The sequence below is a fragment of the Protopterus annectens genome, chromosome 13.part0 (assembly GCF_019279795.1).
Source record: "Protopterus annectens isolate FY-2018-M chromosome 13.part0, PAN1.0, whole genome shotgun sequence".
NCBI classification, from domain to species: Eukaryota; Metazoa; Chordata; order Ceratodontiformes; family Protopteridae; genus Protopterus; species Protopterus annectens.
In genome coordinates this window covers 442,687,788-442,700,176 of record NC_056747.1, presented here as the reverse complement: position 1 = coordinate 442,700,176, position 12,389 = coordinate 442,687,788, and the positions used below count along the sequence as shown (strand labels likewise).

At 40.4% G+C, this 12,389-nt stretch overlaps 1 protein-coding gene across 3 annotated transcripts in view; it reads left to right on the top strand.

The window, feature by feature from the left end:
- The window catches only part of HMG20B (high mobility group 20B), a 197,150-nt gene that overhangs the window by 43,338 nt on the left and 141,423 nt on the right, over positions 1-12,389 (top strand). For all 3 annotated transcript variants that reach the window (XM_044054088.1, XM_044054089.1, XM_044054090.1), the window contains exons 4-5: positions 9,757-9,879; positions 11,581-11,784. In XM_044054088.1, the coding sequence (XP_043910023.1) occupies positions 9,757-9,879; positions 11,581-11,784 (327 nt within the window). The remainder of the gene's footprint in view (positions 1-9,756; positions 9,880-11,580; positions 11,785-12,389) is intronic.

Below are 12,389 nucleotides of genomic sequence, written 5' to 3'. Positions count from 1 at the left end.
TTGACTGTCATCCACAACTTTTCCTCCAATTGATACCTTACCTGTATAAAACTAAAGGGACTATAAACATTTTCATTGCTTGTTTCTTACTGTCCATAATCAAGAGCTTCCATTTTCTTAATTTTTGTGTAACATTCCATTTTGTCTCTTCCCACATATCACTGGCTATCATAACAGAATCTCTTTTAATCCACACATGCAAGTACTTCATCTTATCAGGTCTCCATTAGTATGGGTACTGCTGAACAAATTCATGTACTGGTGCATAGTTGACCCCTACAGCTTTTGTTTTATATAACGTTATATAGCCCCGAAAAAGGCTCAAAACAGTTTCAAAATATTCCGCAAACACCAAAATGTACTTTCTTGATTTATGAAGAACAAAACAATAAACTCTGCAAATAAGGCTAACTGTTCTTGATTACCACAACTGTTATAGCCTTGAATTTGAGAATAACTTTTTTTTTGTTGTTGTTAATGGTTCTAAAAATACAACAAATGACACTGGGGAAAGAGAACATCCTTGCCTGATTTTCCTGTTTAAATAACCTGTCAGACAGCAGCCCACCCACCAACTCCTCACATATCCTCTTTAAGCAACCCTACTGTTCTGTCAGGGAATGAAAAAACTATAATTGCCTGACTCATAAAATCCCAGGTGACTCCTGAATGCTTTGTCTGCTTTAAGACACAACAATAGTGGTGTTTCCTTACATGTTGTTTTCCTCTGCGTCATTGCTATTCTATTAATATTATCAAATGTTAAGACTCTCCTCCACAAAACCACCCTGCTCCATCTCTTTCTAGTTTGGTAATGTCTGGTTCGCAGTTCATAAGTAGTAGTAGGGTTGCAGTCAAGGGGACTACTAAGAAGCTTAGCCCAAATTTCCATTCATCCCAAATCACTGACTGGTTAAGTGACTTTGCTCAAGCTCATACAGTAGGAAAATAAGGGCTGAGGGAATCGCGCATAAAGCCTTTATAGTCGTGGTTTAAAACTAAAATGTGTCTATATGAAGTAAAAAAAAAAAAAAAAAAAAAACGGTGGAATCTTTCCTCCATTTAAAATCACTGTCACTGCTTAGTGGATGTACTGAATATTGTAAAGGAGGTAAAAGAACTGGGGGGGGGTTGGCTGTTGAAGAAGGGGAAGAAGCAAGTTTCACAACCATGAATGGAATTTGTGGGAAAATTTACATGCAGAATAATGTTCAAGAGAAATAAAGTTATAGAGATTAAGAGGATGTAGGAAATGAGCAATCTGTGTAATGTTGGCATGAATAAAAATTGTTTGAAATAAAACATATCTGTATACTGCACTATGATATTTTCCATTAGTGTATATGAGCTCATGATGCAACTTAAAATGCAATGATTTAATAAAGATGTTTAAAAAAAAGCTGCATAATCTCGCAGTATCTTTTAATTACTGCCATCAGCAGATAATGCCATGTACAGGAAGTTACAAGTCAGGATTCAACTATGTTAATTGTAGAGTTTCAACCTTTGTCATCGACAGCGTTCTCTTAGGAAACATTGCTTCCATAAGCATGCCGTATGAGGCTTTAGCTACAGATATTCTCAGCAAAATTAAATGAGGGTAATACATCTAACTTTTTCCCCATGTCTCACATTTTGTATAACCAGTCATACTAGCTTCCCTCCTGCCAAGGATTCTTAGTTGTCATATTTACTCTGTTTTGCTTGCAATATCACTACTTGTCTATAGAGGGAAACCAGTAACTACCACCCCTCCCCCCCTTCACCTCACCCAACGCAACATGTTTACAGTTTTTAGAGCCATCCCTTCATAGGTGTGTACTAGGCTAATGGCCCTGGAGCCTTTACAAGCCTAGCCCGTATTATTACCCTGGCATCATGCCACCCGACCTTAGTTCCCAGTGCCTCTGTCAAGTAGAGCCACTGGAGTGATCCCCGGGGTGAATTTTTTTGTTGCTCATCCACTCATCAAGATTTCTGTTGAAGACGGCCAGTGAGGCGCTCCGCTTGACATGTATGGGAAGTCTATTCCATAGCATGGGCAGTCTCTGGGTTATGAACCTGTCCCTGCAGCTTGTTCTGTTGATTGTGGTAATGAGGTTGGGGTCTCTGGAGTGTGTAGTGCAGAGGGATTGAGATTTCTTTAGATGTAGCATTTCTAACAGAGCTGGGTCACACATGGCTTTGTAAGTCAAGCAGAGATCGCCTCTAAGTAGGCGATATGAGACAGAGAATAGTTGGAGTTTTTTGAGTCTGTCCATATAGGACAAGTATTTAACGCCTAAGCTCCTCTTTGTGAGGTATTTTTGCGGCCTCTCCAGTTGTTTGTAGGTGTCTAGTGAGGTACATGCCAAATGAGGCATTGCACTTGATGATTGGCCTAATGAGGGAAGAGTACAGGGAGACAAGAGGAGAAAACATACTTGATCTCATCATCACAAACATGGGATCACAATGTTCAACACCAGAAGTATACCCCTCACTGGTGAGATCAGATCATAAACTAATCTCGCTGGAGGTCCTCATCCTGCCCCCACCTGAAATAAAAAAGACCACAGTGAAAAACTTCTCAAAAGCCAACTTCACACTTCTAAAAACTAGTGTGGTCTCCTTTAAGGCCCCTGAGCCAGTGGTAAACATTACTCAAACCGCTGAATCACTTACAAATGTCTTCTACCAGCACCTACAGGACTGCATGGATCAGGCAATCCCAAACAAAACTAAGAATCTTTGTACCAAAGGCAAGCGTCCAGTCTGGTGGACCCCAGCCATAAACAAGCTCTGCAACAAAAGGAGGAAGCTACTACAAGATAGAACAAAATCCTTGAAAGGTAAGACACCTTTGATCATTATAAGTAAAAAACTAAGAGCTCTCATAAAATCATCCAAGGCAAATTTTGAGAGAAAAATCGCCAAGGACTCAAAAGACAATCATAAGGCCTTCTTTAGCTATGTTAGAAACCTAGGAGGAAACTCCCAGATATGCTCAGAATTAGTTCAAAATGATGTGAAGATTACTGAACCTACACACATTGCCAACAATCTGGCTGACAGGTTCAGTGCAAACTCCCCCCCCCCCAAAGGAGAGATATCTATACCAGAGGATTGTAGCCCCCCCAAACATCTCCAACGCCCAGGTGAGAACTGCTCTCTCCAAGGCAAAAAACACAGCATCCATGGGACCGGATGGTGTCCCTGGCTGTGTGCTCCATGAACTCAATGAGGAATTAAACCCACAGTTAGGACAGCTGTTTAATCTTAGCCTCACCTCAGGATACGTACCCAAGGAGTGGCGCACGGCGACTGTGGTCCCACTTCACAAGGGCGGTGCCTCCACCGACCCTGGAAATTACCGTCCCATTAGCTTGACAAGCCTTATCTGCAAAGCCATGAAGAGGATCATAATGGAACTCATAAATAAAGACATAGGGAACTTGCAGACTTTGGATCCAACCCAGTTTGGCTTTGTCAAAGGCAGATCATGCCTTTAAAACTTGTTTGACTTTTTCGAAACAGTCACCAAGGCCATTGATGAGGGTAAGGCAGTCCATACAGCCTACGTCGACCTGGCAAAGGCCTTCGACACAATACCCCACTCAGGTATCATCGAAAAACTCATCAGCTTGAATGTAAACCCATACATCACAAGATGGGTTGCAAACTGGCTAAGTGACAGAACCCACAGGGTCAGAGTTGCTGGCGCCATGTCAGACTCAAAGCCTGTCACAAGTGATGTCCCACAGGGCTCAGTCCTGGGACCACTCTTGTTCGGCATCTACTTTTCTGAAGTACAAGCAAACACAGGAGGGTTATGGCTAACAAAGTTTGCAGATGACTGCAAACTGGGCGCCATAGTCGAAAACACATCTGACACAGATATCCTTCAGAAGGGCCTCACAGAAATGGATAACTGGTGCCAGAGCCATGGCCTAAAGTTAAACGCCAAGAAATGCATAGTCATACCCTTCGGGAAAAACAAAGTTACCCCTAGCTACCATATAGGTGGCAATCCACTGAGCACAGAAGAAGTCATCAGGGATCTGGGGACCCAGGTTGACAGCAACCTTTCGTTTGACACTCATGTTGCCAAAGTAGTTAGGAAAACCTTCTACATTGCCCACCTGATCATGAAGGGATTCACATCTAGATCAAGGGAGGTCATCATCCCCCTGTACTCATCACTCATTAGACCTATGATTGAGTACAATGCCCCATTCGGAATGTATCTGACCCGACACCTGCAGCAGCTGGAAAGGCCCCAAAAGTTCCTCACCAAAAGGATAAAGGGTCTCAAAAATATGTCTTATGCTGCCCGACTGAAAGAACTCCAGCTCTATTCAGTCGCATACCGCTTGCTCAGAGGTGACCTGTGCCTGACATATAAGGCCATGTCAAACCTAGATTTGATGAATATGCTTCACCTCAAAAAATCTAGATCCCTCAGAACCACAAGGGCGGGAGACTTAAACCTTGACACGGTTATTAATAGAACGTGCTGGAGGGACAGATTCATCACCCAGAGACTCCCTATGCTGTGGAACAAAATCCTGGTACATGTGAGGCAGAGCACCTCGCTGGCCTTGTTCAAGAGGAATCTTGACCAATGGATGGGAGATCGCAGATATACCCCAGGGATTACTTCAGTGTCACTGCTTGACAGAGGCACAGCAAAATAATAGGCATAGTTTTCTTCAAACTAAAGGGGTGGCGAAAGTCACATAACTATGGGCTAGGCTTATAAATGCCCTTGGGCAGATAGCCTAGTATGAACCTATGAACCTTTCTTCCTGGATGAAAAACCCTTAGTAATGAGATGTGCCACATAGAAGGACTTTCTGACCACAGTGGCAATGTGGTGGTCAAAAGAGAGGTTGCTGTCAACCTGTGTTCCAAGATCTCTTATGACGCCTTCTGTGTTCAGTGGACTACCATCGATGTGGTAATTCATGGGAACCGGGTTTTCCCAAAGGTGGTGATGACACATTTTTTTGGCATTGAGCTTGAGGCCATGGTTTTGACACCAGTCATTGGTCTCAGTGAGGCCTTTCTGTAGGATGTCAACATAACTTGGGGAGTTAATTATGGCTCCCAACTTGCAATCAACTGCTAACTTTGTCAGCCAGAGTCCCTTCGTGTTGGCCTGGACTTCAGAGAAGTAAATACCAAACAGGAGAGGACCCAGGACCGAACCCTGTGGGACTCCACTAGTGACTGGTCGACAGTCTGACTTGGAGTCGGCTACTTTCACACTGTGGGTTCCATCTGTGAGCCAGTTTGCAACCCACCTAGTGGTATAGGGGTTGATGCCTAGCTTAGTGAGTTTTTCTATGATTCCTGAGTGGGGAATGGTATCAAAGTTCTTGGCGAGATCAAGGTAGGTTGTATGAACCACCTTGCCTTCATGCACAGCTCTGGTGACTGACTCAAAGAAGTCGACCAGGTTGAGCAGGCATGATCTACCCTTCACAAAACCAAACTGTGTGGGATCCAGAGTTTGGAGGCTCCCTATGTCTTTTTTTTTATTAGGTCCATGATGATATATTCCATAGCTTTGCATATCAGACTTGTCGGGCTAATGGGACGATAGTTCCCAGGGTCTGTAGTTGCTCCTCCTTTGTGGAGAGGGATGACATTCATTGTAGAACTGTTGAGTTTATTTATAATGAATTGGCTGATTTTCAGTGTTTCCTAAACATTAAAGTATTAAAAGCAGTTATCAGCAATGGACTTTTCTGGCTGTGATGGCTCTTTTTATTAATGAATGTTGTGTCCTGCCTCTGCTAGAGTACACTACATAAAAATTACGTCCCCAAAGGGGGCCATTTCCTCTCATCGGTGAAGTTTTGACTGAAACAGTGGCAAGATGAAAGTTTAATTTGCTTCATATATTCGAAAATATAAAGCGTTTTTCTGCAGTTAATCCTTGTATATTGTCATGTTTAATTGTTACAGATTTAAAATTGCAGTGGGTAAAATAAAGGGTTTTTAATTCTTTGTCTTTACAGCAAAATACATTTTCCAGTTTGTAGGAAATGATTAACAAGTAAACTTGTCTTGTTAGGGTAAATTGCTGTCATTTTCTCTGTTTTTGTATCTCCCAGTGAATATTGACCTGTTGAAAGGGCTGCGTAATTGTTTGCATTACCCCAAGCTTCCTGATTGTATTTGTATTCATTTTGTAGAAATAACTGTATTTAATCCCCTGTAGATTGTTTGTTTTTTTCCACATAATGGTGTTTTAATGTTTAATCATTTTATTTTATGGAAAGCAGGTATTAAAATGTGAATAGAGCTGTGAACGTGATTTAGGGTTCTTTGTTATACAGCAGTAATTTTGTCTGTTTGCAATTTTAGTTATAAAAGGAAATGTAAAGAGATAGGTCTCTGGAGTTCTGCATTGCCAGTTGACGTTGTACACTTTTTTCTAATGAAGCAACAGTGGGCTACATTTCAAATTATTTTAGTTGCCTTCAAGCTATTATTTTTTCTCTGATTCCCTTGTACAGTGAACCATTTTGAAAGGGCTTCATCTAGAGTTTTGCTGAACACTGTTGTCAATTATTAAAATACTAATGAAGTTTTAAATACTGCTATTGTTAATTCAGTTTTTGTAAAATTTTCTAAACCCTAGATATCTTTTTCATTATCCTGTTTTATGACAGGGACCTCTTGAGGGATGACCACTCTTTTTATCTCCTTAGAATCCTGGCCTGTGTTTATCTCTCTCAGCTGTTACAGATCCCTGAAGGGGCTGGCTTCTTAGTGGTGTGAGCCCTTTCCAGTATGGATTACCAGGCATCACCTTGGGATGAAATCATTGTTACATGATTCTGAGGGAACATGCAGTTGTTCTCTAAGGCCATTAATGATGCAGGACAGTACTCCATTAGCCCCATAACCGGATCCTGGACACTAATGTAAAGTTGAAGATTATATCTGACTTGCTTCATTATCTTCACCATAAACACTTCTTGGATCCCCATTTAGTGGCAGACCTTTCCAAACGGTCTTTATTATGCTGTTCCAAAGACCAGGTTAAATTTTAGGGATGACAATACTTGTCTGTTATTGATATGTACTTGAAATTGTTCTGATTTTATTTATGGATCAACCAGCCCCTGTGAGACTGTCATGGAAACTGGATCAAATAATAGGTTTCTTATTATTTTCCTTCTACTTAAGAAGTTAAAGATTTTACTACAGGGCTGCATGATTTCCTTTTGGACTCAATTTACAACTACCAAAATTGGATTCTTTGTGAGTTTAGCATCTGGACTGATGTTGAGCCTGTATAATTTGCTACAGAATCAAATAGAGATGGCACCGTGGTGCAGCAGGTAGTGTTGTTGTCTCACAGCAAGAGGTTGTCCAGTTTGATTCTTGGCTGGAGTGTTTTTTGTGTGAAGTCTGCATGCCCTTCTTGTGGGTTTTCTCTGGGTGCTTTGCTTTCCTCCCGCATTCCACAGACTTACAGTAGGTGGATCTGACACTAGGTTGGGAGTAAGTATTAGTGTATATGTGTGTACATGGTACGGAAAAAAACAGCCATGGCAGGGCTAGCCGCTAGCCACCCAGTGGTGTGAATATTGGCTCTTGGTAATTGTCAATGTTGATGTGACACCCCAAACCCCATATGCAAAAATGGGAAAAAGTAGTTGTGGAGGGATGAATGGATTCAGTCTGTTCATGTAGTTTCTTTTCAAGGTTCTGAATTCTAGTGCTGTTGCTTTTTAGCCTCCATGAGATTATGCTTTTCTTGACATATTTAAGAAGACTTCTTATTTTATTTTACATATTTTGTTAACTGAGCGAGTCATGAGACGTGTCCCTTTCATGAGTGAGCTGGAAGCACTGTCCAATCAAGAGACTTACTGAGTAGACAAGTAAAAGGAACTGAACCCTCTGCCTTTGACAACATGAAGCGGTTCGTAACAGCTCAGAGCCCTAATCCGTTGTGCCAAGTGCCAGACTAGATAATTTATAAAGTACCCTGGGTTAAAAATGGTACAGATGTTCATTATGTCCATATTTCAAATTTCAGTAACTTGTATGATTTTGGTACTCCACCTGTAGACTGGATTATGGTTAGATCAAACTGATTTTATCTTGTTTTGGAGGTTTTCAGTCTTATTGTTTTAATGGTTGCCCTACCCTATCTGAGATCAGGGATAGGCATTTGTGGTCCTAGTTTTCAAGGAACCATCTTTGTATACGAGCAGCTTGAACAATTATTGTCTCCTCTCTAGTCTTTCCTTTATTAGGAAAACTGTTGATGAAGTGGAAGGCAAGCAACCCAGATTATATTTGGTACTTCTAAACCCAGAGGTCCTTTACATTGTGGATTCACAGCACTAAGACCGTCATTATTAAAATGGTTAACTGTCCTCTTGAAAGGAAGTTGGTGGTGTTACTCTGTGTTGGTTCTCGGTGACGTGTGTGTGTGTGTGTGTGTGTGTGTGTGTGTGTGTGTGTGTGTGTGTGTGTGTGTGTGTGTGTGTGTGTGTGTGTGTGGCATTTGACATGGTAGAACATAGTATCCTTCTTAAACACCTGAATGCTGTCTGAAATGTCTTAGCCTCCTAAGTTACAGAATGTATCAGGGCTCATGTGTTGGTATCTGCTGTTTACTGTGTACATGCTGCCTCTGGGAGACATTATTGGATGGACAGGAATGTGATGTAGTTTTTTGCTGGTAGTATCTACCTTAATCTGCTGTTCACAGCCACAGGTTTTAGCTCCTTTTTTAGAAGTCTTTCCTGTGGCCTTACCATTGACATTTTGCCTACCTTGTTTTATGTTTTTTAGAATCCTTTTTATTATTTTTCTTCTCTTTTTTTGGATTTTAATGAGAAGTATATTTTCACAAAACATTTTAGAAGAAAAATGGAAAAAAAATGTGTATCTTTTAATTGGAGAGTCTGTGATTTTACAAGTAGGTTTGTAAGGTTATGAAGTTTTGATGGCAGGATTCACATTTTCTTGAATGAGTTGGATAGAACTTTTGAAATCATGCTCTTTCTTGTACCAAAGAGAACATGTGGACAGAGAGGCTGGGTCCCCTACCTTTGTCTGCTATCATTTGTTGCAGCTGGTTGGGTGGCCCCAGCAAGTTTCATTCTACTGCTGTATTCTGCCCCTAGCCTGTGTCAGTACAAAGATATTTCTAGAGACAAAGCTAGGATTTTCATATTTTCAGTAAGGGTAATGAATAGTTTTGAATCTTTCCGTGAATGAGTAATAATAAAATGCAGTGATTTGCCAGTCATTGCAACCATGATTGTGTGATACAAGTATAGTCTTACTACAGTATCTCATCTCTTTACTTGTAGTCTTTGAAGTGATGTGTCTTAATCCTTAGTACACCTACTGCAGCATTTTGGTACTTTAGGCTCTAGAAGTAATCTTTGTACTGCATTTCTGTGTTTTTAACTATTGTATTGAGACCGAACAGGAATGCTGCTAGTACAGGATGGAGTTGTGAGGTTTTGTGCCTCTTGACTTGCTGGCATTATTTGTTCAGAAATGAATGCAAGTTGTCTGGGAACCGATTGAGTGTGGATGAAAACTGCAGTCATAGGGTTGTGCCCCCCCCCCCCCCCAAAAGCACACATTTTGGAAAAGGGGATGCTTTGGTTTGCTTTTTGCCAGAATGTTGCCAGAAAATCCACCAGAAAAGGGCAGGAGTTCCAGATTCAGGGTACATGGAGTGTCTGCACAACTGGAAGTGACTCAATGCACCTGTTACATATTCCACAGGTCCCAGGAGAAAATCTGCAGAAAAGCACGCCCAACTGTAAGACAATGACGAACTCTTCACAGGCCTTGCATCGACAACTGGGTACACCTTCCACTCCTGCAACAGAGAGCAACATCAACAAGGTAAGTCTTGTGGAGGTAATGTGACAGCACTTGGGACACTGCTAGTGAGGGTGTAAGACAAGACAAACTGGGAGATAAATGAACAATAGAAAATTTTTTAAAACTTTAAAAAAAATGTGTTAAAACTTTAAAAAAAAAAAAAAGAAAGGAATATTTTAAGGAGTATAAAAATGAGGTCACTCTTATTAACAGAAAAAGTAAAATACTTCATATTGGAGGCTATAACTAAGATTATCCTTACAGTTTAGGCTACCAGTTATTGCCTGTCTGTAATAACTGCACTAATCTGGGTGCTGTAGTAACTGATGACTTCAGTTGTGAAGGTCCTGTAAATGTATTTGTGCATTTAACCGAGTACTGCATTAATTAAAACAGAAGAGAGGACAGCCAGTGGGAAACTGTAAAGTCACCCAGCACCCATATTCTTTATGGAACAGCAAGTTAATGTCCCAAAATGTCCATGTTCTGTCCATCTTTGGGTTAGTCATACACAAAATGTAAGGACTAAAAAAACTACCATGGGAATGTAAGGCTAGTCATCTTAAGATCTCAGATCAGTAGCCCAGTAAGTGCCTCTGAAGCTGTAGATGTACAAAGAAAGGAATGCTGTAGTATAATGAGACTAATGTTTTCATTTGCTTCTAAACACTTAGTTTTAGCTGTTCTCTTCCTCTTGTACAAGACAGTGAAAAGGTCAGTGCAAGAGCATGACTCTGTGTTCGTTCTTAAACTATGTAACTAAAGTTTAGCTTGCCCAAAAGTATTTTAGTAAAATAATAAGATCATCTAGGGAACTTTAAAAATGAAGATCATGTGAGGGAATTAAAACTTTACTCAGTCTACTGCAGATTTGTCAGGGCTGATTTAATATGGATATGTTAATGTCTACACAATGGAGTAACGTGTAACTTTAGATATCACTTTTAACTTGCATTCTAGCCCTACCAGAAATAATGACCTCCTGTTTTGCTATAACTGGAATTGTAAGTTTAACCAGAGTGATTCCTTAGGCATCCATGCAGGGGAGAGATGGAATAAATTACTTCTGTATATAAATTTATCTTAATAGTGTTATGAAGTTGAGAAACAATGTTAGTGAGGGATTTAGTGATAGTCTGTTGGACTGTAGTGACTTGGAGATTGTTTTTTGTTGACCTATGTTGATGTCCTTAGCTACAATTCCATATTGAATATCACAGTTTCACCATTAACCAGGCTGCATCATCACCTGTGGATTTTATAACGGCTGCATTATAGCCAGCCAAGTTTTTGGTGATTTATCTGTCTCTTTTTTTTAATCTGATACATTAACCAGTGTATTAGACTACTTTCCAAATGTGATGTTTTGTTTGCCAATTTCAGTAATCTGTGGAGCAGTATAGCGTTCCAGGTCTTATTTTTTGTTGTAGTGTGTTAAACAGTGCAGTCTTCTCATTTAATTAAAACAATGTTAGGCTTCTGTGATGCCACGTTGTCACAGTGGTTGTATCGAATTTTAAGGTCACAGATTGTGAGAGAAAATGGTCCCTGTGTTTTAAGATGACTATGTTCCCAAGATTTATACTCATCCCTTTTGTGCATCATCACATACCTATCCTATCCTATCCTATCCTCCGCCTACATTGTTTTCGTTTGACATACTTTGTTTTTGTAGTGAAGCCTTTTTATGCAAGTGCCATTTTTTTTAACTGTGTTTTACAGCCAGTGAAGAAGCGAGGCTGGCCTAAAGGAAAGAAGAGGAAAAAAGTTCTCCCAAATGGTCCAAAAGCTCCTGTGACTGGTTATGTTCGTTTTCTGAATGAGCGAAGGGAGCAGATCCGGATGCAGCACCCTGATCTACCATTCCCTGAGATCACCAAGATGTTGGGAGCCGAATGGAGCAAACTCGTCCCTGGTGACAAACAGGTTAGTGGCTGTTAAAATTCCTGAGTTTGGAAGTGTGATTAGTGCAACACCCCCCCCCCCAAGTATATAAATAATTCATTTAAGTGTACACCTCATGCTAGAAAGGCCCTTCCAGCGTGACTCGCCCATTTGTGATTCAGGAGCATGCTAACCACAAAGAGGTAAGACCTCATTATCAGTTAACTTGCATGTTTCCTTAATCTCAGTTACTACCATGATGCACACCCATGATATTTTAGTGCCATTACAATAGATGTGTATTAGACCCTGGTGTATAGTGTATTCCCCCCCCCCCAATCCCTATTGCACTGTCAGTGCCATCACAGCACTTTAAAGAGTTATCCTTGGTGGTGTAGTGGTCTCCCCATCACCCTTATGAAGAATATGCCGTTATTTATTTATTTATTGACATTTGATTACCAGGAAAATCTGATTGTGTAGAAGCCCATTTTCAGTGGAGGCCTGGAGAGAAAAACTCCAAATAATTACAAAACATTTTAAGAACAGTAAGTTTACAATCTTCAAAAATAAAACAAAAATGTCTGCAGTTAAATAATAACAAATTAGATGCAATATAAAAACTTTGGTTAAGAATTGATAAAAGT